We start from the raw sequence: 24459 nt of genomic DNA on the forward strand, positions 1-24459 counted from the left end.
CGAGTCAGTCGATTGGAGGCGAGAACATGCACGGGCAGGGTGAGCGAGTGTGGGAGCGAGGGAGCGAGGGAGCGAGGGAGAGTGGGAGCGTAAGCACGGGAATAGAGTGCGCGGAGATAGAGTAGAATAGAGTACTCGAGTAGTTATCGCTGACTGTGATGACAGTCAGGCCGACGGTCAGCCGCAATAGAGCAGAGCAGAGCAGAGCAGACACACGCGCGCGACGATTCCGCATCGTAGGAAGCATAGACCCGGAGGTTGGAGGTTGGAGACATCTTGTGTATGTGTTCGTGCGCGCGGCTGCCGTCATCCTTCCGTCTCGCCGCTCGTCGATGGCCGAGGTCGTTGGGCTGGCAGCTCGGCCCTTGGACTCGAAGCGAGAGAAAGAGTGCTGCCGTCATGACCAGCGCCAGTCCCCCATCCCCCCTCCACCACCCCCACAGCTGCGCCGGCACGGAGACATGCCGCCCTCCGGACCGCCACTCTAGAGTAGGTACCCCGCCCAGCCCCCGGTCGCGGATTATTAAACACGCAGTCTGCATTACAAATCAGCTCAGCAGGCGTGCCGACCTCGCCTCGCCTCGTACTTTGACACGTGTTTGGCCGTACAGATCAGCCATCATGTCTCTATCTGGACCTTGGCGAGTTTCTATTTCAGTATCAGTCTTCAGGATGCATTACCCAGAGTAGAGTAAATGCTTCGACATCAGTTTGATACTCTAACTACAGCTGCTTGCTGATGTTGCCTTCGGCCACCATTCCTTCCGGCCCAGATTGTTGTGCGACTTGAAGTTGGATGACCGCTTCGTCTCACAGCGCCTGGCCGGATGATGACACGCGCTTCCCCCACGCTGACTCACGCGCACGAGCTTCATGGACAATCACCCGCTCAATGCTGCGGTTTTGCCAGATATTGACTTGCACCACGTCTCGGCTGGACGCTCCGCCGTCCGCATGGCGTGTATTGGTATAACTTGTTGCTTGTAGGTTCGGCCTCCTGGATGGGTACATACAGCGAAATTACAAACAGCGAAGCCCACTTACTTCGCGGATGCATAAACTTCTAGAATCCTACATAGTAGCGCAAAGTCAGTCGGATTTGAGTTTCTCTAGGGTTTAAAAACGTACGATATAAGGTTCCATGATCCTCTTTACCTAGTAGGATCCATCATCCATGATCCCCTTTTCCCCCAGAAGGATCTCGAATGCCGCCGACTTCCCGCAACTTCCAACATCGATCCGCATAGAGTACACCAGCAGTGTCCGGCCGGCCGGCCGACCCACTCCGGTCCAGAACACCACCTTTGGTCGGCAGAACCGTCCTGCTCCTCCTCCTCTAGGGGCTCCGACACCGGAGCAATTCGTCGTCCTCGTGCTCCGGCGGGGAAGAGGCCACCGTCTACCAGAGAACCCACCACCGACTGCGAGCCCGGGACGTGTTGACTTCTTCGGGGACTATTGAGAGACCCACGACGGGTACGGGCAACCGATGAACTGATTCAATTGACTAAAAACAGCAAGGAAGAAAAGCAAGCCGATGAACTTCTAGAAAATGTCTGTGGTGGTTGATAATGTCTGATGTGTTAAACAAAAAACCGACCGACTACTTACCTAGACGAATATAAAGGCAGCAACAAGAAACATTTCAACGTTCAACGTTCAACAACCGCATCGGGTCTGCCCGCCATCACACCTTGGTCCCACCATATCGCCGCTCGCCGCTCACCGCAACACAGAGGTGCCCCTGCCCCCGAATTCAACACTATACACCTAGAGTAATGACTGCTCGCCGCTCCACCGCTCCACCGCGAGTCTGCGAGTCTGCGAATTTTTGTCCAGCGCTGGATCGGCTGGTTGGAATTTCGTCTAGGTACATAATACATGTGGGAAGTCGGGTATCTTTTGACCTGGAAGGAAACTGAATCTGAACCTGCAAGCTGCTCCACCACGGCCCTGCTACCTACATAAGCCCCAAAGATGATCAACGCGGTTATGTAGGCGTAGGTGACAACTGGTGCTCTACATACACTCCAGACGGCGCATCTTATCTAGGCACAGAGATACCTACGACTACGCACAAGACACTACAGATCTATCCTATCTTCGTACCTACATACCGTCTGGTGGGTGGCACATAGCTGAGGAGACTGATGGGTTCGGAGTTCGGACAGCATGCCCATCTACATACATATGGACCGAGGGAAATAGGGATTCACGGAAGTATGACTCATCTCATTCGAAAATCAGATCCACGCTATGTAGCTACATAGGGTACAGGATTACGAAACCAAACACTCCTTCATAACCGTGTAGGCGGACGCTGACTGAAGCGGGCTGACGGCAGTACTGTAGTCAAGCCTGGCTGCCCGGGTAATCGAGTGACTGTTCGTATGTAACCTCGGGTTCGGGGTCGGCTGTGGGCCTGTGGCGGCCGTCCCGGAGTACTCATCGCCCGGAGTACCCATCGCCCCTGGAAGTGCGCAACCAGCACGTTTCGTGTTGCAGCCTGCAGAACTTCAGCCCGGACGGTATCGAGTGACGTAGTGACGTATTTTACATCAGAAGACGAGTGAGCCGCGATGAGGCATCCGCATCCCGCAACCTACTCATTACATAACCTCGAAAGTATCTGGATCCCGGGCACCATACCGGTATAGCAAATTTTGAGAAACTATATGCTGCCGAAGGCTGCGATCTTAGATTTGGAGGTGGAGGTGTTGCGAGGAGTGTTGTACATAGGAACCGTGGCTGCCGGTGATGACATTGACTCATTGACGATGAACTTCAATTAGGTACTTGGTAAGGTCACGATATAGGAGGTAAGTACAGCATCCCCCTATTCTACGAACAACACTGCCGCTGCCACCGCTGCTGCTGCTGCTTAGAGAACACTGGCATATCCGGTCAACCGTAAAGCCGTCTAGGTAGTAGAGTTCAAGCCTCAAGCCTCAAGCTTCGATCCCGTTCCCGTTACAGCCTCGAGTGACCACCAGCTCTTATCATTTCTGCCGAACCGGCGCAGGCGTTATATATACGTACTAGTATCGTGAATTTACACTCACCACACTCGCCATTGCCGCTGCTGCTGTTGCTACTACTACTGTCAATCTCCGGAACGACAGTCAAGCAGTCAAGACTCCGAGTGACACGACCATCCGCACGACCATCCGCACGACCATCCGCCGGCTAGATAGTAAGCACGCCGACCGCCGACCGTCACCAACCGTCGCCATTCTTGTATGCATAAATCACCGAAGCGGTTCTTCTCACTCGTGACTCGACGAGAATACCTACGGTAGGGAAGATTCTGTTCAGAGTCTGTCCGGCGACTTCTGGAAGCGTAGCAAGCAAGCACCGGAGGTCCGGAGGAATATCCGCCGGAAAAGTACGGTACCGTAGGTACGACATCTCTGCATACGACTCACGACTCACGAACGTAAAACCCAGCAACTAGTAACCGCAAAGGCACGGCGGATACCGGTACAGAGACGCAGCCGGCGTTCGGACCCATCCGCATGAAATGGCCGGGTTCGGACTATACGTCCCGCATGATCGAATACCTACCGCAAGCAAGCAAAGTACTTATCCACCCACCCTGCCCTATACCCTCGGCCCTAATTACTCTACTACCCTCACACTCACAGCGCCCACCTCTCACACCCCCGACCCACATCCACAGCACCGCATCCGTAGGTAACATGTACCTCCCCGCATTCGTCCACGTAGTACCTTGTCGCCAAGAATACAAACCCACCCATAGGGCTGACACCCTCCCACCCACCCCCCCAAAAAATAAAAAATAAAATTCATAATAATACCTGCGGCCCCCACAGATACGGGTGCAGGTATTTCAGGTGCGGGTAGACGGGTATGTAGTGAACTCCCGTGGCCACATGGCTTCTACAAGGGGGGAGGGGGGGAGGGGGGGAGGGGGGGAGGGGTGTAGATATACTAGATAAATGTGCACGCGCACTTGAAATCTACGTATCTAGTAGTGGTGGGAGAACATCCGGGTCCGGGATCCATCCCTGGTAAAAAGTGAAGGTGAGGAGTGATTGTTCATGATCAGGTATCTCGACATTGATATGTTGCTCAATAAATCACCTCGGCACGGAACGTTCCGCCCCCATCCCAAGGAGGCCTCATGTGAAGCTCCCTGACAACCCTCTGAGCTTCGCTCTCGCTCCGACAGCGAATCAGCCATCTGCCCTCCGCACCGAGTCCCCTCCCGTCCGCCTTCAAAACCCTAGTCGAGACGTTGTTGCCACGTTTCTCCAACACGACCCTCTGCACTCCCGCGCTACCGCTTTCCGTGTCCCCGGGACAGAGCTGCACCTGTTTCTCCTCCAATATCGCCCTGACCTCGTCCGTCCTGGGCAAGAGTCCTGTCGATCTGATCCGGCCGCCGAGTCCACAGATCGTGAGCAGGACGCATCGGCCAGGTGCACCCCCACCGGCAGTGAGGACACCCTGCAGGATCACCTCCTGTTCCTTGATGCTCTTGCTGCGGCGGTCAGCATGCGTGAACTCTGGGCTCGATCCTGGCGGAAATCTGACGACGGGCCGCCCGGGCACTTTGGGGTCCGAGAAGGACAGCATCTTAGACGTAAAAGTGCCGGCCGCCGTCGGGGTGGTAAATGTGATGTGATAGATAGGACGCCGATCGAGCGATCTGAAATCACGGAAGGGAATCACTGTAGCACACAACGCATTTCCCCCCTCATCAGCCGTCCGTTCCCCGTCTCATCGAAGAAAACACACAAGAGAGAGAATCTATCCCTCTCTCGCGGGAGCGGGTATGTTGAAACCTCGCACGATGTCGTGGTCGTCCTTGAAATCAGGAAGGTGGTGCTTTCGTGGGATCAGACGACGTATGTCGGCTCCCAGAAGCGTCGTCCCAATCCCTTTCAGTTGAACCGTCGAGGATGGTTGGAAGTCCAGGTCGACGGTGGTGGCGGTGGAGGTGGTGGTGGCACTCTTGCCAGCTAGACGGTTGTAAATAGAGCTGGATCAGCACCGAGGGGAATAAAGAAAGAACCAGAAGCCTCTGTGCAGGGACGACGGGGGGAGGGGGCGGGGATTCATTCACTCATGCAAACGAAACTGCGGCTCCACATGCATTGTGCTTGCTGCGTGTGAGAGCGGAGACACGAGATGTCGCGGGGAACCAGTGATCTCTGGACAGCAGTTTGGGGGGCGGTTGTACGAGTAGGGCAGTGGGTAGTGGGGCAGAAGACGGAGGGGGGGTCAAGATGATGCACCACATACTAGCATCGCCTTTTTGGGTATGGCCAGTTGCCGAAGTAGTCCTCCATCCTTGGTCTGATGGTCTCGATGGAAGCATGCTGTTCAAGGTGCGGCCGCCCATGCCCGAGGCCCGATCAGCCGTCCCGCTCCGCGTATGCCGTACTGCTCGCTGAGCCCAACCACTTGGGTCCCTGACGATGCGAACGATGTCGGTTCCTGAGCTGTCGGAACGTGGCTCTGTATTCGTGGATTCTCCGGCCAAAAAGGAACTACCGATTGGAACGGTGGCCTCACGGGCGCGGCCGGGTGCACTACGACCATCATCGTCATCTGGGTTGCGGCCAACAGCTGGTGCCGACGCTCCATCGTTGGTACGTGACGCGGACAGTCCTGCTGTAGGGATTTCGGATGATGACAAACGCCGAGTCCAAGAGGGGACAGCCCGTCGGGAAGGGCAGCAGTGATGGCAGGCGGGAAGCCAAGAGCGCAAAAGGGTGGGAGTGGGCATGGGAATTGGAAGGGGGGGACGACTGAGGGAGGAAATCGGTTGAGGGAGGGAATCGATTGAGGGGGGAAATTGATTGAGGTGTAGGCCTTTCCGAGTCTTTCTCTGACTGCCGCTCACTTTTTTTTTTCTGATATATCGCGACGAATTGACCACGAGCCTGCCGGCGTTGTGAAACAAGCAAGCGGGGGGTTGGCTGGTGTTGCTACTGGGTGTCCGCACGACCGATTGGGACGGATGGGGGGTGGGTGGGTGGGAGGGTTGGTGTAGAGCAGAGTAGAGCAGAGTAGAGCAAAGTCGAAGAAATAGATGGGTTTGCTGCTTGGTTTGCTTTGCTCTGCGTTACTCTGCGTTGCTCTGCGTTGCTTTGCGTTGCTCTGCTGCAGGAGGACGAATGGGAGGCCAAGCGCGACTCTGGGGTGGGGAGCCTGTCTGGTATGTAGGGGGGAGACGTGGGGACTGACGGGGGTTGGAGGGGTGGTGGTGGTGGTTGGGGGGACTGAGGGGGTGGAAGGGGTGGAGGGGAAGGTGGTGTTGGTGGGCGGGAGAGGTTTTGTTGGTAGGCCTGGGGGTGAGGGGGGGGTGAGGCGGGGGGCGGCGGTTGGCTTTGCGGATTCGGCAGTGCGATGTGGGGAAGATCGCAGAGGATGTTTTAATCGTGTCTCTCGCGGGACTCTAGAGTATCGAAATCGATGACCATGGATGGGTGGATGGGGAGGGGGGGTGCGGGAGGGGCGGGTGAAACGAGTTTTGGGGAGATTCGAGGATGACGATGCGGGCTCGTTCGTTCGCGATCGAAATGGTCTTATTTTTTTGTTTCTTTTTCTTTTTCTTTCTTTTCTTTTTGTTTCGGTTTTCTTTTTTCTTCTTTTCGGCAGCGGCCATCCGGGACGGAGGCAGGTGCGAGGGCAGGGGTGACGCGGTGACGGGATCGGCGAGCGAGAAGGGGACTGCGAGACAGAGCGTGCGGCGGGTCGGGCTCGTTGATTGTTCTGCACGCCGCAACGACGCACTCTTCTGCGCATCCACACAGCGGGCCCGCAATGCAGCCACACATCCTACATCCACGGTAGAGTACATCGGACGGTACGGGTGCCCAGCACAGGGTAAGCTCCGATACCTTGAGCCGCCACCACAGCCGCCACCATAGCCACAGCCGCAGCCACAGCCGTAGCCACAGCCGTAGCCACAGTTGCAGCCACTGCGGCAGCGGCTCTCCGTCGCTCGGCCACTAATCGGCCCGCACATGGCCGGTTCGAATGCTCGGTGCTCGACTACCGATGTGTAGCTGTACAGTAGGGTACGAGGACCGTACTCCACTCCAGTCCAATCCAGTCCAGCCCACTCCAGTCCACCCTCACCACCCTCCAAGTGGGTGCCGAACTGCCCCCATTCGACGTGATCCAGTCCCAGCAGCAGGAAGCAGCAGTATCCACCGTCTTGGGCCACGAACAACACACAGCAACTAAATGAAACAATGGCGCCTCGGGCCACCACCTCCACCACCACTTCCTTCTCATCCTCTTCCACCACCGTCTCGAACACGGCTACAGCCACGGCCACCACGACCGCGGCCATGGCTCTGCTGCTTCTGCATACGCCTCCCCGTCGAGTGCGTCGGAAATTACCCCATAGCAATCGTGCATTCGTTCCACTGCCGTCGAATCCAGCAGGTAGTAGGTAGTAGGGAAGTAGCTGTGCGAACGTACACAAGTGAGAGTGTAGTGCGGAGAGGAGAGGTAGGAAGTAAGTAGGGACTTAGGTAAGGACTTAGAGTAGGTACACTTGTGAATGTGTGGAGCGAGCGTTCTATGGTTGCTAGCGACGAATGTTAGCGTACCAAATCTCTCCTTGCACTGGATGGGCCAGTTGCCCGCCCGCTCGCTGGCTCCGTCCGACCTCCTGCTGGCCGTCCGCCAGTCAACGACACCGTCCTGTCAACTGTCACCACCGCCACCACCACCACCACTTCCACCACCACCGCCATCACACACACACACACACACCAGAAAAAACAACCTAGAGTACACACTTCTTATGCAATTCGTCTTCTAGCCAACTTTCGTAAGCAACTTCTGACATACCAGCTCGCTCATATCACTTTTCTTCCCACCCCCTCCGAATTCGTGGGAAAATAATACCCAAAAAAACAAAACTAAAAGGAAGGAAAAAAAAAGTCGGGCAAAAAAACCAAAAAAAAATCTCTGCAACTCGGACTCTGTGATTGCTACAATGTACTCTACCAGTGCCACGATACCTCTCTGCTCTGTGCATCCACACGGTCGCTATCGGGAGGAGGGAGGAATTTTAAACTCTGCAACTGCTAACAGTTTCTCGTAATCCCCTCCCCCCCATCCCCCATCCCCCTTCTTCGTCGTCGTCGTGAGTCGTGACCCAATTGTGCTCGCCCTCGTATGTGTGTGCTTGCGGCGGCAGTAGAAAGAAGAAGGGACGAAAGAAACCGGTCCCGCTGGTCCTTGACCCACCGGCCATGCGTAAAAGCCGGTGCTCATGCATGCGGTCTTTCGGCCAAGCTGCCGCGGCCTGCATACACACATACATACACACATACACACATACATACCCACCTACACACATACATACCTCATACATACGTGCGAAAGCTTGACCAATGCCTCCCCAGCGGTCATGCTGTAGGGTGGTAGTAATAGTGATGGCGGTGGTGGTGGTCGTGGTGGTGGTGCGGACTCGCCTGCCATTCCCCCTTCCCCCAGATCCTCCTTCCTGACAACTCACTCGTACCTGGCCGGCTTAGTGCCCTTCGCATTCCCTGATCTACCGGGTCCAAATCGCCGGGACGCCAGCGGAAAGGTCCCAATATTCTGACTGAGAGAGAGAGAGAACTCCTGCCCTTCCGTGTGGTCTCGTCGTTCCCTTCCAACCACTCACCTCCCTCGCTCACTCACTCACTCCCCTCCATAGCCCATATGCGGAAGAAACTTGACTTGCGGGCATTCCTGAACTGAGTTGCCCACTCCCTCTCCCACTCCCCCCCACCACCTCCACCCCTACGCCGGAAAGCCCGCCCACCACGCGGAGTCCATCGTTTCGGCGTTTCGTCTCTCGCCCTCGTTCCCATCTCCTCCCAAAAAATGTCGACAAGAACTGATATAAAGGGCTCCTCCGTTCCTCCTCCTCAGGTTTCTCTTCATCCCAACACTCCTTCACACTCCTCTTCACTGGCAGCAAGCAAGCAACAGCAGCAGCAGCAGCAGCAGCAGCAGCAGTAGCAGCGACGGCGGCGGCGGCGGTGAGGGGAGAAAAACCAATACCACCACTACCACTACCGCCACCATCACCATCACCACCACCTCGTCTTCATCATCTTTCTCCTCCTCACACTCCTCGACTTCAAATCCTACTTCAACCAGCCCGCCAGCCAGCCAGCCAGCCAGCCAGCCATGGAAACCCGCCCCGGCCAGGACTCTCCCGCACACAATCTCTCCCACCTGGATTCGCGGCCGCCATCTCCGCCACAGCCTGGATGAAAACTTTCTCTATCACTTGCACTTGCACAGGACAGGAAGGCAGACACTTGTCAGTACCACGTAAGATGGGATCGAAGGGTAGGAATGCCTTTCGATGCCATCTTTACGTGGAGTTGGAGCGTAGTAGCCTTTTCCTCGTACTGTGTCTTCGAGGTAGCAAAAACCAACCAACAACAAAACCCCATATCATACCAAAAAAAAAAAAAAATGCAGCATGAAAACCACAATTTTCTCTCTCCCACGAGCCGGTCGGGTTCCTCTCCGGTGCTTGTACGGAGATGATGGGTTTGGAAGGGGGAGGGGTAGGGGGTTGGCCGGACGAGGCCATTGAGAAAAAAAAATTATAGGTACTTCTTCCTCTTGCGCATTTCATTAAGGGTCCGCAAGCACAGGGGGTGGGTGGTGGGAAAGTGCCCCAGGTGGGGAGACTTCCTTCGTTTCTGCTGGTGGGAAAAGCAGAAGCAGCACACAGGCCCAAATTTTGCGTGGTTGATTGGAACACGCTAGCCGATCAGGTTCCATGGTACGCAGTGCGCGGGCCGATCCGTATTGATTAGGCTGCGGGAAAGCACAGCAAGATTGATATCCTCGCATCCATCATCTGGCAGTCAGATTAAACCTCCCAACCAATAGGTCAGCAGCTCATGCCCATCCTGCAGGCACTGCAAAATATCGCTCCGACGAACGATGGTAACACAATTCGATGTCTCGGCCCTTAGGATGAGGATAGGCGACAGGCACATACCACCTCCCGAGGGTACCGCTACGGGCGGTTTCGCGATCCAAGGTCTCTCTTGTTCTCCCGATATCCCTCCGTCGTTTGATTTCTGCTCGTTTCGTTTATCTCTCTCCCAAATCCTCCAAGTGTCATCCAATTTGTACCGCAGATTCCAATATAACTGTACTTTGCATCATGCCGGCGTTCGTTTGAGTCCGTCCAACCGTTTACAGGATGGGGAGGGACCAAGCATAATCTGCCGCGGATTTACTACGGTCAAGCCCGTGATGTTTTGACCGTGTGATGATGCAATGGACTGGCCGAAATCTGAAGTTGTTGATATGTGACGGACGGTACATGTCCGGTGCGGCCGCGCTGTTGCAGTGAGGGCTACATGGAAACCACAGGCCCCACAACTAACTTCCTTGCAGCCACCCGCTTTTGATGTAATATCGGAACGGCCCAGTCACCGACCCAGAAATCCAAACCGCCCATTTTTTCCTGTAGCGCACCGGCGGCACCGCTCGCTGCACGTACGATGCAGCTGCAAAATAAGTCATGGCCACCACCACAACCCTCTCCCCCTCTCGGCATGATCCTGTTTGTGGTGGTGGTGCGGTGCGGTGCTGGATCAAACTAATGCGCGTCATTTCAGTCGCAGCCTGCCGACTGGCTCATGTACACCTGATACCTCCGGCGGGATCGCGTATCCTGCTAGCTACTCCATAGGTGTGGGGGTGCCAGCTCCCAACGTGTGCCGTATGACTTCCATTGTAGAAACCGATCGGTAGTCGCGGTTAGCAGAATTCAATTCTCGCTGGTCAGTTGGCTTCCGAGTCGAAATATAGATCGTAAACACGGGGAATTTACCCTCTAGTTCGCTCTGCTCAGTCACCCTTAGAATATTATTGAGGATTATGATAAGATGCAGAACGATTAGTCGAGTCCAACGACGATGTAGATTCACTGGCTGTCACTCGCTACATCCACCAAGAATAAGATCATGGTCGGGTGCCATTCCAATGTGCTCAACTTCGATTTCAAAACCGCACTGGCGGATAAGCTCCAGTGGCGTGTGTGGTGTTTCCCCATATCCGGTGGAAGACTGTTTCATTTCGATTGGTCCGTGGTGTTTCAGTCCGGGTGGAACGATGTTTTGTCCGCTCTGAATGGAATCAACAAGTTAGTCAGGCTTCCGCGAACCAGAAGAAAACTTACTGCTGGAACACGATCCCTCTCATCCACTTGTTCTGCACCGGATGTTCCGCACCGGATGTTCCGTTGTTGTTCCGCCCACAGGCTGGCAAAGCGCTCAATATCACATCCACTGGTTCGGAAACAGCCCCTCGCGCAACGAGGAATTCTGGTGGAGTGCTGAAGGTTTCCGTGCGCACTATACCCGAGGACTCAAATGCCGGCGAGACTTGGATTCAGCACAGGTCTTCCAATCAAAATTCGGAAGACAACCCTCACCGATTTGAGATGTTCTTATTGGGGAAGTTCGGTGAAATCGCGCCCAGCAAACCGTCGGTCACGGCAAAGAGCAAGTCACCAAGAAGCTGAAGCCTGAATGGCTCTGGTATAGACAACAGCTGCGCTGTCTCTCGTGCGTGTGCATGGAATGCAATGTGGACATGACCCCGCTTGGCGTATGTATGCGGTCTTCGGTGGCTTGCGGGGGAACTGACTCTGTTTGCATCAAGGTGCGTTGTCATGGATTAATACCTAGCCCTCACCCTCCCACATGCATTTCTCGATCAAATATCCGGATTAGGTTGGGTATCCGCTGTTTGCGGTCGCGCAGAATTTGCGGTGATGTGTGTAGGGTTGGCGTTTGCAGTTACATAACCACACGTACACCAGCGCCGTATCCGCACTGTATCGTATCCCGATATCGTTCAACTTCAGGGCCAGGTTTGGGGGCGGGGGCGGGGGGGGGGGGGGGGGGTGGGGCCTTGACAAGCCCGCTTAAGTGGCTAGACCCTGGGACTAGCTACTTTCTCCGAGATTTGGCTGGTCGACCGGACGGGTTTCAATCTTGTTGAGCACAGCTGGTTGCCATGGTGAGTTGCGAGCACATACCGGTCAATAGCCGGCCGGTTACAGGCACAGCGGATAACGGACAAGCTGCGATACGCTTGGATCTAATCTCGGCAACGTTATCCTCAGCCGAAAAAAACTTCCGTCGCGAGCTTGCGGGGGGCTGGAAAGGCTGGCAGCAATGCCGCTGCCGCGGAAAGATTAGACAGCAAAACGTCCACCAAAAGACAATTGCAAAGCGCGCGGGGCGGGCTCGAGGCGCGTCGCACACCGTCGTGCGGGTGCCGAGTGCCACCCTGTGAATGAGCCATGACGACGGTCTCATTTTCGAAGATGAATGGATATTTGTGATGAGGAGTTGGCTTCCGTTAGGAGGGGTTGCCAACACAGCAGTGTAGCACCGTCGGACGATCGATATTGGTGACTGCGTTTCAGAAACTTCGCTCAACTAAAATCCAGCTTCACGCACGATCTGCGCTCCGCGAAAAGGTCTAGAGTCCAAGCTTCATACCCAGACAGACTCTGCGGATCCATACTCTGTTGAGGAACAAACTGTGTTCCCTTCGTGAAACGAGTTTGAGTCGGCGGGCAAAGGTTGCTCGGTATAGTGGTGCACCGCTGGCGATCGAAGATCATATCCGGATCTGAGTTTCGTCCTGATGCCGCCGAGGAGTCGTGGGTTTGAGGATATTAGACCTGTTCAATAGGATCCGTAGGCTAGAGTGGAGGGGTAGCAGTTGTAAATACCTGTCACACACACACCCCACCCCTTGAGGGGGAGTCGAGAGTCAAGACACACACGTAGCTTTCGGTTTTCTGAGACATATTCGCTGAGCGTCCCAAGTGCGTGTATTGGTTTTACTCGGGCTCTGTCCAGCGATTCTCCCTTGCTTTGTAGTGAGAATCTCAAGACGAAGAACCACGCCTATCCTGGTGACGGCTTCGGTGATCGAGCCGGTCGCTTTCGGAGTCCGAAAGAGGGGTTTCACAAACGACCACATTTCCAGGCGCTCAGCGGTCTGTCCAGCACCGATCCTCCAGGACTCTCGACGACCTGTGCCCCCGGGGTCCTGCCTTCAAACTTCCCGTTCCACGCCTGCTGGGGAGCGGGTAGGAGTGACTCGGCATTCGAACGGGGCCTCTGGTGACATAGAAACGGAGCGAGCTCAAAGGGCGCCGGCGATACATGACTTTCGTTCTTCTTCGGTAGCGCTGGTCCGTCCGATGGAAACGGTGTTGCCAAGTGCGAGTGTCTTCCGATGAAGAAATGCGGGCACTCATTTGAGGCGGATGAAGCCACCATGGCCACGTGACTGCACTAGGCTCAGACGGTCGGGTACTTAATCCCTTTTCTTCCGGGTTCATTCGTCTAAAACTTTTCATCGACTCCAACCACGCACGCGCATGCTATGATGTTCGAATTCCTCTCGATCAGTTGCCATCGGCCCGTCATGAGTGGATTTCCCCGCTGTACATAAGTAACAATTAATACACACGATCATACGATCATCCAATCATTAGCCGATACTGACTGTCCCTCTCCCTCTTCAACTTTTTGCTTTATTTCTTTCCATACTTGAATTTCCCCGCCCCATCCACAGTACTCCTCTCACGAGAGAGTATTGTAACTGGTGCACCTCATGGTGCATCGGTAACCTGTTCAGATGGGGCGCAGATCAAACACAACCTTCGAGACTGGATTAGTCTCCAGTCTCAACGGAGGCAGCTCACGATTAAGCCGGAATCCCCTACACTCAGTGAGGGTGGTTTGACTACGTATGGGCTTACATTGCATTTCGCACTCTTCTACTTCTCGTGGATCAGGTTTCAGTTTGAGGTCATATGCGCGCATTGCTATTGTACAAATCCAAACTCCAATACAAATCGTTTCCGTAAATTGAAAAAAAAATAGCCCCCCCTCCCACCCGCAACCGCTACCAGGCATTTCCCATCCGGTGTTCCTTCAGGTACTCGCTTCCGTTCTCCAGGTACTCCGCCCTGGTAACGATTGCCCTCCTCCACTCCGCGTTCTTCTCCGGAGCCCCACACCACGCCGCAGCACCACGCCAGGCATCCAACAGGACATCTCCTGCCGTTCGGACGTTGATGAGCGACCCAGCAGGCATGACCGCAGTCAACTCCTGCTTGAGCCTTTCATCAAATCCCTTGAACGAGATGCTTCCACCCGTGCAGAAGATGTCCTTGAGGATGTTGTTTCTCTCTGCAGGATCGGAGATCCTGTGCAGCAGGATGTCCGAAGCAATCTCCACGATTCCGGCTTGGTCGAGTCCCGCCATAGACGGCTCAAAGACCACCTCCGGAACTCTGATGCGCTCGATGTTGATGTGCATCTGGTTCTGCTCGGCCTGGTTCTCCGGATCAAAAGGCCGGGAACCCCGCAAGAACGCGTGGATCAAGCTCTTGCTCCAGTCCTCCTGGGCATCCCTGGTGTGGTGCTCCTCAAAGTCGGGATCGTGTTCCAGCAACTGGGCTTCGATCGACTTAAGCTCCCGGTTGAGCTCTTCTTCTTCATCCTCGTCGTCCTCGCCGGTTCCTCCCGTTCCGATGGAACGGTAGACAGCCCAATCGTCGTCGTTGGCACCGAAATTGTCGTCCGCGTCAGCATTTCCTCCGCGACGGCGCTTCTTGGCGGCCGGCGTGTCGGAAGCCAAGTTGGCAATAGACTTCATCCGCATCTGACTCGCTAGGGACTTGCGATCTGTGAGCTCGGTACGCAGGCGCTGTCGTTCCTTGAGCTTGGCAACGAGGCCATCTCGGACGGCCCTCTTCTCGAAGACCCAGGTGTCCGGGTCTCTCTCCCTGTTCTCCGCGTCCTTGCGTTCTTCATCTGCGATGCGAGCTTTCTCGGCATCTTTCTCGGCCTTAGCCCGTAGGCGAGCGTCGTGACTGCTCTTGACCAGCTTTTGCTGTCTCTTCTGCTTCTTCTGTTCCTCGTCTAGATCCTCATCTGGGATATCGATCAAAGGGAAGGATGGCGCATCGTCGACTTCTTCTTCTCCAACGTCCTGCTTCCGTGCGCGGCGGATCGTCTTGTCGAGTTCCTTGATTATCTTATCCAGCTGTGATTCGTCATCGAAGTCGTTAGACTCGAGTAGACGCTTGAAGTCACGCTTGGCCATCGTATCGGCCTTTGACTGGAGGTCCTTGTAGTATTCGAGCTCTCCCTCTTTCTTAATAAGCTGTAGGGCAATATATTAGTACATAGCTTCATTGATAACTGGAAACACATCGGCCATACCTTTTCAAGCCTCGACTTGGCAGCTTGTTCTTGCAATCTTCTTCCACTCTCTTTTCTCTTCTCGGCGAGTTTTTCAAGCTCCTCCTGAGACTTCTCAATCTTGATAGCTTCTGTGAACGGAAACTGCACCACTCTATCCTTCTCCTCCTTGTCCTTCGTGAGAAATTTCTCCAGCTCCTCCTTGTAGTCATTCGACACGTAGCAATGATCCATCATCAGAGCCTCTGCCTGCCAATTGGCGAGCTTGGACGGGAAAGTAGGATATTTCAACTGCATCAGCTTGAGCATGAAATCTGCGCCCTGCGATCCTCCCCAATTCAATCTAGTCGTCATAGGGATGAGACCCTTCCCATCGATGACGGGGATCAGATGGGTTGCCGTGTTACCGGAAGACATCACCAAGCCAGTCTTGCCGCCATTGTAGTTGAAGGAGAAGAGCGCATCGATTCCGTATACAAGACTCGGGGCGCTGTAAGCTTCGAAGACCAGTTCAGTAACCACTATGTAGTATTAGTAACTTGTCATGTATATGTGAATCGAGTGAGACTTACTCTTCCTGCTGTAGTTTGGATTGCACACTGGCTCTGTCATAACTAGTGGGTGTCCGAGACCACCAGACTTATCGCCTTCGATTCCCAACTTGATAAATGCGTAGTCCAGATACATCTCCATCGCGTCAAAGTTGCTCACGACATTTCCATCAAATATGTTCTTGGCCTGACCGCGCGCAGTCGCATCAACGTTGACATCCCAGCCGCCAAAGGTGTATTTCTTGCCGATCTTGCGGTCAAGATAGCGAGAGACTTGAGGAGGACATGTAAGGCGAGGGGTCGGGTCGTGCGCAAAGCCGGCACGCGTTCGCCACGATCCTAGAGATGCGCGCGCAAGTCAGTTACTTACTCGCTGAAGGAGAATATGCGCAGTAGCGAAATGGAGCTTTGACTTACCATTGTCAATCACAATAGGCAAGCTGTTGTTAAATTTGAAAGACGAATCGAAGTCGGCATTAATGTTTTTTGTCGATGGCGCAGGCGGATTGGGGAGTGTGTAGAGCTTTGGTGGAGGTAAAGGCGTAGCTAACGTCCTCGTAGACGAGCTGTTAGAGGAAGCCATGGATGTGATGGTTATGGTGGTTGTGGTTGTCGCGATGTTGATTGTGATGGTGACGAAGTTGGTTGTGATGGCGACGATGCTGATGATGTTGAGGAGGAAGAGGAGGAAGAAGAGGAAGACGTGGTAGAAGGATTGTGGTGGGTTTTGTTGAGCCGGGAGGTGAAATCAAAGCTTAGTTGTTCCGAGTCTCAACCTTCAACGCCTCGCAGTGGCCATTTGCGCTCACAACTCTCACAACTCTCACGCGTGTGTCACGCTAGCGCGCAAACGCGCATCACGACAAACTTGGTACTACAGAGCAAGACTCAAAACGCCATTTCATCAAACCTAACAAACAGAACTCAAAATCTTCTCGCTAGCTCTATCGTTCTACCTTCATCATCACCGCCATGGCTAGCACGATGAAGCTCGCTATTCTAATCCGTTGTACGTTCGTTCTATACAGCATCCTGGAGATTCTCCGTCGCTGTACGCTCGCCAAAGCTAGTCAGCACTCACACCCCCGCCAGCGAATCTACAACCCCCGCCCAGCTGCTCTCATACCTTCGAGGTGGAACTGAACGTTCGACTGATAGTTGCTCCACATCTGCGCAACGATCTCGGTGTTCATGTTCTTTGTGTTGATTTCCTAGCACAACCTGCATCAGCTTCGGCCGGTTCTCCTCATAGGCACAGCGAGCGAGCTCACGTTGAGAACATGGCTCAGCGTCATGACCGCCTCGTTAAGTTTCTCCTGCCACAATGTTATCACCCCGCAACAAAGCCCCCGCGTTGACTTTCAAAACGTACGACATTCGTTATGATGCGCGAGAGGAGCTGGGCTATGATTTCGCTGTTAGCAGAATTTTCTTACGCAGCCAGAGGATACCTACCTTGCTGATGTTCGTGAGGGCTCTCCATACTTCGTAGGTTGTGGTGGATGGGTTGCGTGAAAGAAGGATGGGCGTTAACGTCGCTTCCGATCGCTTTTCATGCTTCATATGTAACAACCCCACCAACACAATGTTCTTGGTCATGCCCTGTCACTCTCAATATACACATTTATACAACAAGCGGAAGCTGAATTCGAGGATATATACAACGCTCTACACACGTTTATCAAGAATCTCCCAATAGTTAAAGCCTCTAATAACCGTATGCACGCACCATTGCGGACACTAAAACTACAAACGCCATGTGTGATCCACTACGTTAGCATTTTCGTGCTCGTCTTCGAGTACATACTACTAGGTATTCTGCGATTCCTCCCATCACACCTCAGATTGATGAGGACCTCGTCCTCTTCCTCGGTCCTCTACCTTCACGATGTGCGTTAATACAAAGACATATTCATTCACCGCCTCCACACCGCAACGCACTTCCGCACTCTAGCGGAGACAAACCCCCCATGGCAGCATACCCGATGGCAACGTTCGACTTATGGAGGATAACCGTATACATTCTAGTCAGCCATGACTATATACCGAGGGCATTCTTGCGGAAGTTGTATTCCGGGCGTGTAAGCGTGTAGTCTAAAGGTAGCTGGTGGTTAGTGGCTGGTGGTATCTCCACTCCACTACCCTATGCGGCCGGAGAGGCGCCGGAAAATACTGCCTGATACCGACCAGAAAGCGTTGATTCGTTTCGATTATCACAGCGGGAAGGGTCGGTATTGTGGAAGACCGGGTTTCGAAAACACCAGCTAGGTCAACGTGATCGTGGGGTCTCTCGTGTCAATTGCATACTTTCAGTTCACGGATGGTCCATGCAATGCGGCCGATAAATTCGGATATATCGAGGAGGAGGAAAGTACGGCGAAGGGGAGGTATCCGGCTCCATGAGTTCGTACTCGCAGTCTATCGTCGTGATACATGACTATTATCATAATAAACGGCTGAAAAGAATAGCTCTAAATGTACATTACGAGTCTTTGTTTCGTATAAAATGTGGTGCCCCAGTGACGATGTGATGGGTTATGATCCGCTATTCGCTGCATGCACGTGAAAGTACCTTTTCGCAATTCGGTCTTTGACTGATGAATCCCGGACCATATCATCATCTGAATCTATATCTCGGGGCCGAGATCTTTTGCAGACTTTGCTCTACATCTAGGTATGTATGTGTGCATAATGCCTTCCTACCCAGATACCTATGGGGTATTCTCTGCCATGAAAAGCAAAGCGAAAACGCCCATCCCAAGGAGGATGCCCGGAAGAGAACCCGTGCCCATGTATGATGTGAGATTTATGTGCCCCACCATGAGCTCCGCAAAGCCGTTAACGCGTGGGGCACCCAATGCTATATCTATGATCTCAAACGTCACTCATGATTCCCACCACAGAGGAGGTGTCGTGAATCCGAATACACTGCTTCCTTCGACCTGGTACTCGTAACGTTACAGGAGGACATGGACGCCAATCAGTTCCGTGCCGCGGCACATGCCGCTATCGATCAAGGTACGCAATGCACCCCGCCATCGCGGAGACGTCGACCGAAAGCTAACTCGAACGCAAAGTCATCGACTACTACGAGAACATCTCCGACCACCGCGTGGTATCCAATGTTGAGCCCGGCTGGCTGAACCGAATCATTCCCACGACTATCCCGGAGAACGGAGAGCCGTGGGAGGATATCCAGAAGGATATCACGGAGAAGATTATTCCCGGGTTGACGCACTGGTACGAGAAGTTCCATTCACTCTACAAGCCGAGAGGTGCTGACTGCTTCGCTACAGGCAGTCTCCCAACTTCCTCGCCTTCTTTCCCGCAAACTCCACGTACCCCGGAATCCTCGGCGAGGTCTACTCCGCCGCCTTCACATCCGCAAATTTCAACTGGCTTTGCTCCCCCGCCGCCACCGAGCTCGAGACCATAGTCCTGGACTGGCTCTGCCGGCTCCTAGCACTGCCACCATGCTACCTCTCAACCTCCCCGTCCGGCGGCGGCGGAGTAATCCAAGGTTCCGCCTCGGAGGCCATCGTGACCGTGATCGTTGCTGCCCGCGACCGGTGTCTCCGCGCTCTCACCGCCAGCACAAACTCTGAAGCCGAGGCGGAGGCGATCCGCGACACGTATCGCGGCAAGCTTGTGGCGCTCTGTTCCGACCAATCGCACAGCAGCACGCAGAAAGGCTGCCTAATCGCGGGGACCAAGTACCGCCCGATCACCGTTCCACGGCACTCAGGGACGAGCAACTACACACTCACAGCGGCGACACTCCGCGCGGCGCTCGAGGCAGCCGTCGACGACGGCCTAGTGCCTTTCTACACGACCGTCACGCTGGGCACGACGAGCACCTGCGCAATCGACGACTTCGCGTCGATCGCCTCCATCCGGCAGGACTACCCGCAGCTGTGGATCCACGTGGACGCGGCGTACGCGGGTGCCGCCCTCGTCTGTCCCGAGTACCAGCCGCTCATCGCCGGCGTTGAGACGTTCGACAGCTTCAATATGAACATGCACAAGTGGCTGTTGACGAATTTCGACTGCAGCTGCCTGTTCGTGCGCGAGAGGAAGCATCTGCTCAACGCTCTGAGCATCACCCCGAGTTACCTCAGGAATGAGTTCTCCGAGAAGGGACTGGTCACCGATTATAGAGACTGGCAGATCCCCCTGGGAAGGAGGTTTAGGGCGCTGAAGGCGTGGTTTGTCATGCGTACGTATGGTGCTGAGGGCCTCAGGAAGCATATCAGGAACTGTGTGACTGTTGGAACGGGGTTCTATAACAACGTTGAGGGCAGGCTGGATCTGTTTGAGATCTTTACGCCGCCGGCGTTTGGGCTTACAGTGTTCACGGTTAAGCCTGGGGAGGGTGAGGGTGTTGGCCTGAAGGCAAGAAACGAGATCACGAAAGAGGTGTATGAGGCCGTGAATGCGGATGGAGAGATCTTCATCACGAGCACGGTCGTTGATGGGACGTATGCTATCCGTGTCGTCAGTGGAAATCCAAAGATAGAGGAGCGACATTTGGCTAGGGCGTTTGAGATTATTGTCAATAAGACCGAGAAAATCAGGGCAAAGGGGACGCATACGCCGCCGGTTGTCGAGGTAGAGCAGGAGCTTAAGGGCGTGTAAATGGATGAGCTTGTACGGAAATGATGTTGTGATGGACGATCTACGTTCCCTTCTTCTCGACTGTCGTGCACAAACAGTTCTATTATTATCACCCAGTACACTGTACAGTACCAAATGCTATGAAATTCAATCGCTTTCCAACAAACAAACTCCCGATCCCATAACGCCAGCTACAAAGTGCCTCAATCCCCCTTACTTCAGGATCACATTCGCCCCACGCACCTCCAGATACCTCTCCGCGCCGCCGGCGCCCAGATTCCTGAGGACTTGATAGACCTCACCATCGCGAAACCTCAGCTTCGTCTTGGGGTCTGTATACCTCGACGGTAGTCCAGTAATATCGCACCACTTATTCCCCCTCCTCAGACTGGGCGCACTCTCGATATTCTGGTAGGTGGGCTGCAGCAGCTTGGTGGTGGGGTTGAGACGGTTCGGGTCGGCATTGGTGGCGTCGCTGAGGATCGCCTTGAGGTTCTTGTTGCGGCGGAGCGGAGCCTTGTACGCCGCGTTCTTGAAGCCGCGTGGGTGCGGGGTTATGTCGAGAACCTCCAGGAGCGGGTTGGGCACACTGACGGCCACTGGCGGCTTGTTGACTTTCTTGGGGGCGGCGGTGGTGGCGGCGGCGCGGGACATGTTGGCTGGAGTCGTGATCGTAGTAGTGGAGGTGTGTGGGCGGGCGCGTGGTTGCGAGTCGGTGAAGAGAGTTCGTACGGTGGATGTTAAGGTTGAGGTTTGCAGCTGTGACGGGAAACCTGGGAGTTCGCGTCTTGTCCTAGTGGGAGCGCGACTTGCCCACACCAATCAGCGTGTCCGAAGATGGCTTACTACCTCCAGCCCCCGTCTCCGTTACCCGGCTCCTTCCGATCCGGCAATTGAATCCTCACTCCTCCGCTGCACCACTCATATCCACATTCGCAACCACCACACCACCATCACTCCCGATACTCTCCCCTCCACACCGACACCGACACAATGCCCGTACGCACACCCCGCCCCGCTCCAAAACGATGCCACCAAACTGACAGAGTAGCAGCTCACAAACACCATCTACAACGCCGTCTTCCGACGCAACCACATCTTCGTGGGCGCAGTGTTCACCGGCGCATTCGCATTCGAGATGTCCGCCACCCCCCGCACCAGCTCCAACCTCTTCCCCCCTTGCTGACGAGATAATAAAAAGGCTCTTTGACACCACCAGCGACAAGATCTGGGACCGCATCAACCGTGGCCGGCAGTGGAAGGACATCCGCCACCGGTACGTCGAGGAGGAGTAGACGTTGGTCTCTGCCAACGACGAATTGTACTCGATTTGAGGTTTAGCGGGTGCGTGGGGACACGGCGGGACTGCGGTGGACGAAGGATCGCAAAAATAGAGTTGTTATACATATTACCCAACACCCGACATCTACTCTGCGTCTACACGTACGGTCACGAGCTCATATAGTGTCACTCACCCAGTGCCTGTCTGGTCGTTCTCGTCTCGTGGAAACCCCATATCTTCTATCCGCCCTGAACCCGTCTGAGAGATTTACAAATTCCAAGCAGCATACAGCAAGAGGCTGTGGCGACGCTGAGAGAGAATGACTTGACTTGACAGATGGTGAAATGGAATAAATAGACAATGTAAGAAAAGCACAGAAGCGACGAAAGACCAACAAAAAGCACCTGGTAAGTGGTAGAAAAAAATCAAAGACATTATAACAAGCAAGCAAGCCATTCCAACCGTCGCGTCGTTCGTGCAAAGACAATAAAAGGCCATTTCTTGTGGAAAAAGACATCCCACAGCATACAGTCCGAACTCTCTCTCCATCTCTGTAGTTCTCTCTCGCTCTCTCGCTCTCTCCTTGCCCACAACTTCCGCCTCTCCCTGGCAAATCATGTATGCCCCCCACCATCTCTCTCAAATTCTCTAACAGCACTTCCCTCCAACGCTTCCACCCTCCCGGCTCGGGTCAATCGAGTTCGGGTTAGCACCTTGCCTCTCCTCAGCTTTGGTCGTATCCATGATCCTTTTCTTGATGTCGGTCGCAAGACTGTAGAAAGCCTTATCCACATTGATGTTGCTCTTGGCCGAGACCTCGAGGAAAGGTATGCCGAGCTCGTCAGCAAGCTGCTGGCCGCGCTCGGTGGAGACAGCTCGCTTCTCCTCCCAATCGCACTTGTTGCCGATCAGTATCTTGTTGACGCCCTCGGTCGCATGCTGCTCTACGTTGGAGAACCACGTTCGGATGTCTGTAGTAATATCCAATGTTTCAGTGCTCTGTATAAACGAAACCAGCCCAAACAAGAAACAGGGGTGGCGGGGGAGGGAGCGCTAACTGTTGAAAGAGCGCTCATCGGTGACATCGTAGACAAGCAAGATGCCCATAGCACCGCGATAGTACGCTGTCGTGATGGTCCGGAAGCGTTCCTGTCCTGTTTATATCAAGTTCAAATCGTCAGTAAAACCTTCGGAACGAATGGAAGCAGATAAAAAAAAGCCAATATCTGAGGGTGGGGGCGGATAGTGGTGGGTGGACAGGTGGCGTTCTTACCAGCAGTGTCCCAGATCTGAAGCTTCACCCGCTTTCCATCCAGCTCGATGGTCCGGATCTTGAAATCGATTCCGATTGTCGTAATGAAGCTTGGTGTGAAGCTGTCTTCACTAAAACGCAGCAGACAACACGACTTTCCGACGCCAGAATCGCCGATTAGGAGTAGCTTTATCTGTACGGAGAAACAAGATCCTCGTCAGCAAACGTCGCCTCTCTTGATTCCGAGTTCCTCTCAGTCTCTCTCTTTCTCTCTCTCTTTTCTCTGCCGCAGCTTGGAGAAGTAACTGCAGCTTCACTCCTTGCATGGTTTCTTTCTTCCGCCTTTTCTCTCTCTTTCTCGCATTCCGGAATGCACGGAAGAATGTGCGTACCAGAAAGTCGTAGTTCCTTGAGCCGGCCATTTTGTGGGATGGGGGGACGCGTAAGCGAAAGAAGCCGAAGAGTTGATTGTTGGTGAGGACGGACGGACGGGCGGGATTCAGATGATCGAGTTATGTGAACGGGGGGAGGTGAGGCGACGTCGATAATTGAAAGCAGTTATGGAAGTTTTTTAGGTCGGTTGCGTTGTTGGTTGGTTGGTGTGTGTTACTGGCGGTGGTGGTTGTTGGTTGAGGCGAAAGAGAGAGATGAGGAAAGGGACTCACTCAACTGACACTGGTTGGGGTCTTGGAAGTCAAGTGCTGGTGGCAGTTACTTTGCTTCCAGTTGTAGGTAGAGTAGCTGCTTAGCACGCGCACGACAGGTTCAAGGTTAATTGTCCGGTGTCTGGTCAGCTCTCCATAGCAGGTGCGAGTACGACGTTGGACTATCTTTCTATGTAGATAACTGTCTATAAAACCTATCTCTAACTCCATGGCAGGACGCTTGAAGCTTACAGACATGGGGAATTGCTGTTGGCGTGGAGCACTCTACCTATCCGTTCTATGTGCACTGGAACAGCGGGATCTTGCCGGAGTGCGACACAACAAAGGCTGAGAGTTTATCGCACGGTTTAACGTCACAAGGAGCAGAAGGAGAAGAGATGTGTCCGCGGCTTGCCTACATACCATTCCTAATCTTTGGACGCCTTGATCCAATCATGAGATAAGCTACCTACCTAGATGCACGTCGATTTGTTTCTTGTCCTCTCAATGTGCGAGCGAATCAGGTGTGGCTGCCGATAGGCCACAAGTTCGAGCCCGAGTCGAGTCGCTTCAGCTCATCCGAGAGCGGCCTCCGTCCCGGCTACCGAGTTCGAGGCGGGCAGGTCGTAATCTTTCGTATGAGAGAGATTTGAGAACACCGCCGGGCTGCCAAGCCACTGGCGGCGGGCGGCGGAGACAGCTTCTCGCGATATATGGCCGCTAGCGCACCCGCGTGGCCGCCGCCAATAGCATCGACAGATCAAGAATTTGGGGAAACGATGAATTTATTCCTCTGGTTACTGGTTAACGATTCTAAGCTAATCCAACAATGTCGGCCTGCCAACACCGGGGCGAGGCT

The 24459-nt window shown here is 54.2% G+C and overlaps 9 protein-coding genes across 9 annotated transcripts; 2 read left to right on the forward strand and 7 right to left on the reverse strand.

Annotated features, from left to right (window-relative positions):
* Positions 1 to 4049: 4049 nt before the first annotated feature.
* Positions 4050 to 6003, reverse strand: BZA05DRAFT_404506 (uncharacterized protein). The gene is made up of 3 exons (XM_051484310.1): positions 5269 to 6003; positions 4809 to 4985; positions 4050 to 4694 (listed from the first exon to the last, which is right to left on the reverse strand). The coding sequence occupies exons 1-3, from the start codon at positions 5753 to 5755 to the stop codon at positions 4093 to 4095; spliced, it is 1266 nt and encodes a 421-aa protein (XP_051337573.1). The 5' UTR covers positions 5756 to 6003; the 3' UTR covers positions 4050 to 4092.
* Positions 6004 to 8917: 2914 nt separating this feature from the next.
* On the reverse strand, positions 8918 to 9248 carry BZA05DRAFT_404510 (uncharacterized protein; the record flags this gene model as incomplete). Its single annotated transcript, XM_051484311.1, has 1 exon — positions 8918 to 9248. A coding segment is annotated over one exon (279 nt), but the record flags the coding sequence as incomplete, so codon positions are not given.
* Positions 9249 to 10790: 1542 nt separating this feature from the next.
* Positions 10791 to 11866, reverse strand: BZA05DRAFT_120510 (uncharacterized protein). Its single transcript, XM_051478678.1, has 3 exons — positions 11453 to 11866; positions 11198 to 11372; positions 10791 to 11144 (listed from the first exon to the last, which is right to left on the reverse strand). The coding sequence occupies exons 1-3, from the start codon at positions 11692 to 11694 to the stop codon at positions 10953 to 10955; spliced, it is 609 nt and encodes a 202-aa protein (XP_051337575.1). The 5' UTR covers positions 11695 to 11866; the 3' UTR covers positions 10791 to 10952.
* Positions 11867 to 13953: 2087 nt separating this feature from the next.
* On the reverse strand, positions 13954 to 16577 carry BZA05DRAFT_475588 (chromatin remodeling complex subunit; the record flags this gene model as incomplete). The annotated part of the gene is made up of 4 exons (XM_051488204.1): positions 16226 to 16577; positions 15830 to 16147; positions 15279 to 15778; positions 13954 to 15219 (listed from the first exon to the last, which is right to left on the reverse strand). The coding sequence occupies exons 1-4, from the start codon at positions 16389 to 16391 to the stop codon at positions 13954 to 13956; spliced, it is 2250 nt and encodes a 749-aa protein (XP_051337576.1). The 5' UTR covers positions 16392 to 16577.
* A 14-nt stretch (positions 16578 to 16591) lies between these two features.
* On the reverse strand, positions 16592 to 17331 carry BZA05DRAFT_404520 (DASH complex subunit Dad4). The gene is made up of 5 exons (XM_051484312.1): positions 17264 to 17331; positions 17181 to 17212; positions 17080 to 17124; positions 16935 to 17019; positions 16592 to 16857 (listed from the first exon to the last, which is right to left on the reverse strand). Exons 1-5 carry the CDS (start codon positions 17289 to 17291, stop codon positions 16829 to 16831), a joined length of 219 nt encoding a protein of 72 aa, XP_051337577.1. The 5' UTR covers positions 17292 to 17331; the 3' UTR covers positions 16592 to 16828.
* Positions 17332 to 18434: 1103 nt separating this feature from the next.
* BZA05DRAFT_120572 (pyridoxal phosphate-dependent transferase) lies at positions 18435 to 20539 on the forward strand. Its single transcript, XM_051478679.1, has 3 exons — positions 18435 to 18826; positions 18886 to 19048; positions 19105 to 20539. The coding sequence occupies exons 1-3, from the start codon at positions 18778 to 18780 to the stop codon at positions 20441 to 20443; spliced, it is 1551 nt and encodes a 516-aa protein (XP_051337578.1). The 5' UTR covers positions 18435 to 18777; the 3' UTR covers positions 20444 to 20539.
* Positions 20517 to 21223, reverse strand: BZA05DRAFT_120584 (uncharacterized protein). The gene has a single exon (XM_051478680.1). The coding sequence runs from the start codon at positions 21074 to 21076 to the stop codon at positions 20636 to 20638; it is 441 nt and encodes a 146-aa protein (XP_051337579.1). The 5' UTR covers positions 21077 to 21223; the 3' UTR covers positions 20517 to 20635.
* Positions 21224 to 21316: 93 nt separating this feature from the next.
* BZA05DRAFT_404523 (cytochrome b-c1 complex subunit 9) lies at positions 21317 to 21866 on the forward strand. Its single transcript, XM_051484313.1, has 3 exons — positions 21317 to 21421; positions 21477 to 21562; positions 21624 to 21866. The coding sequence occupies exons 1-3, from the start codon at positions 21416 to 21418 to the stop codon at positions 21715 to 21717; spliced, it is 186 nt and encodes a 61-aa protein (XP_051337580.1). The 5' UTR covers positions 21317 to 21415; the 3' UTR covers positions 21718 to 21866.
* A 486-nt stretch (positions 21867 to 22352) lies between these two features.
* On the reverse strand, positions 22353 to 23170 carry BZA05DRAFT_340445 (ras family-domain-containing protein; the record flags this gene model as incomplete). The annotated part of the gene is made up of 3 exons (XM_051480968.1): positions 22353 to 22675; positions 22763 to 22858; positions 22978 to 23170. Coding segments are annotated over 3 exons (612 nt in total), but the record flags the coding sequence as incomplete, so codon positions are not given.
* Positions 23171 to 24459: the final 1289 nt, after the last annotated feature.

Source organism: Tricharina praecox, assembly GCF_024521635.1.
Source record: "Tricharina praecox strain CBS 144465 chromosome Unknown BZA05scaffold_20, whole genome shotgun sequence".
In the NCBI taxonomy this organism is placed as follows: Eukaryota; Fungi; Ascomycota; class Pezizomycetes; order Pezizales; family Pyronemataceae; genus Tricharina; species Tricharina praecox.

Excerpts from the sequence above, each read along its gene's own strand:
- BZA05DRAFT_404506 (XM_051484310.1), bottom strand. The coding sequence starts at position 5,755 with ATGCCCACTCCCACCCTTTTGCGCTCTTGGCTTCCCGCCTGCCATCAC. Across the intron at positions 4,986-5,268 it reads TACCCAAAAAGGCGATGCTA|CTGGCAAGAGTGCCACCACC; the intron begins GTATGTGGTGCA and ends ACAACCGTCTAG. Across the intron at positions 4,695-4,808 it reads CGACCACGACATCGTGCGAG|TGATTCCCTTCCGTGATTTC; the intron begins GTTTCAACATAC and ends TGTGTGCTACAG.
- BZA05DRAFT_120510 (XM_051478678.1), bottom strand. The coding sequence starts at position 11,694 with ATGACAACGCACCTTGATGCAAACAGAGTCAGTTCCCCCGCAAGCCAC. Across the intron at positions 11,373-11,452 it reads AATAAGAACATCTCAAATCG|TGCGCACGGAAACCTTCAGC; the intron begins GTGAGGGTTGTC and ends CCTCGGGTATAG. Across the intron at positions 11,145-11,197 it reads AGAGGGATCGTGTTCCAGCA|AGCGGACAAAACATCGTTCC; the intron begins GTAAGTTTTCTT and ends GATTCCATTCAG.
- BZA05DRAFT_404520 (XM_051484312.1), bottom strand. The coding sequence starts at position 17,291 with ATGGAGAGCCCTCACGAACATCAGCAAG. Across the intron at positions 17,125-17,180 it reads CGCGCATCATAACGAATGTC|GAGAAACTTAACGAGGCGGT; the intron begins GTACGTTTTGAA and ends ACATTGTGGCAG. Across the intron at positions 17,020-17,079 it reads CGCTGAGCCATGTTCTCAAC|GAAATCAACACAAAGAACAT; the intron begins GTGAGCTCGCTC and ends AGGTTGTGCTAG.
- BZA05DRAFT_120572 (XM_051478679.1), top strand. The coding sequence starts at position 18,778 with ATGGACGCCAATCAGTTCCGTGCCGCGGCACATGCCGCTATCGATCAA. Across the intron at positions 18,827-18,885 it reads ACATGCCGCTATCGATCAAG|TCATCGACTACTACGAGAAC; the intron begins GTACGCAATGCA and ends TCGAACGCAAAG. Across the intron at positions 19,049-19,104 it reads ATTCCCGGGTTGACGCACTG|GCAGTCTCCCAACTTCCTCG; the intron begins GTACGAGAAGTT and ends GCTTCGCTACAG.
- BZA05DRAFT_120584 (XM_051478680.1), bottom strand. The coding sequence starts at position 21,076 with ATGTCCCGCGCCGCCGCCACCACCGCCGCCCCCAAGAAAGTCAACAAG.
- BZA05DRAFT_404523 (XM_051484313.1), top strand. Across the intron at positions 21,563-21,623 it reads GGCGCATTCGCATTCGAGAT|GCTCTTTGACACCACCAGCG; the intron begins GTCCGCCACCCC and ends GATAATAAAAAG.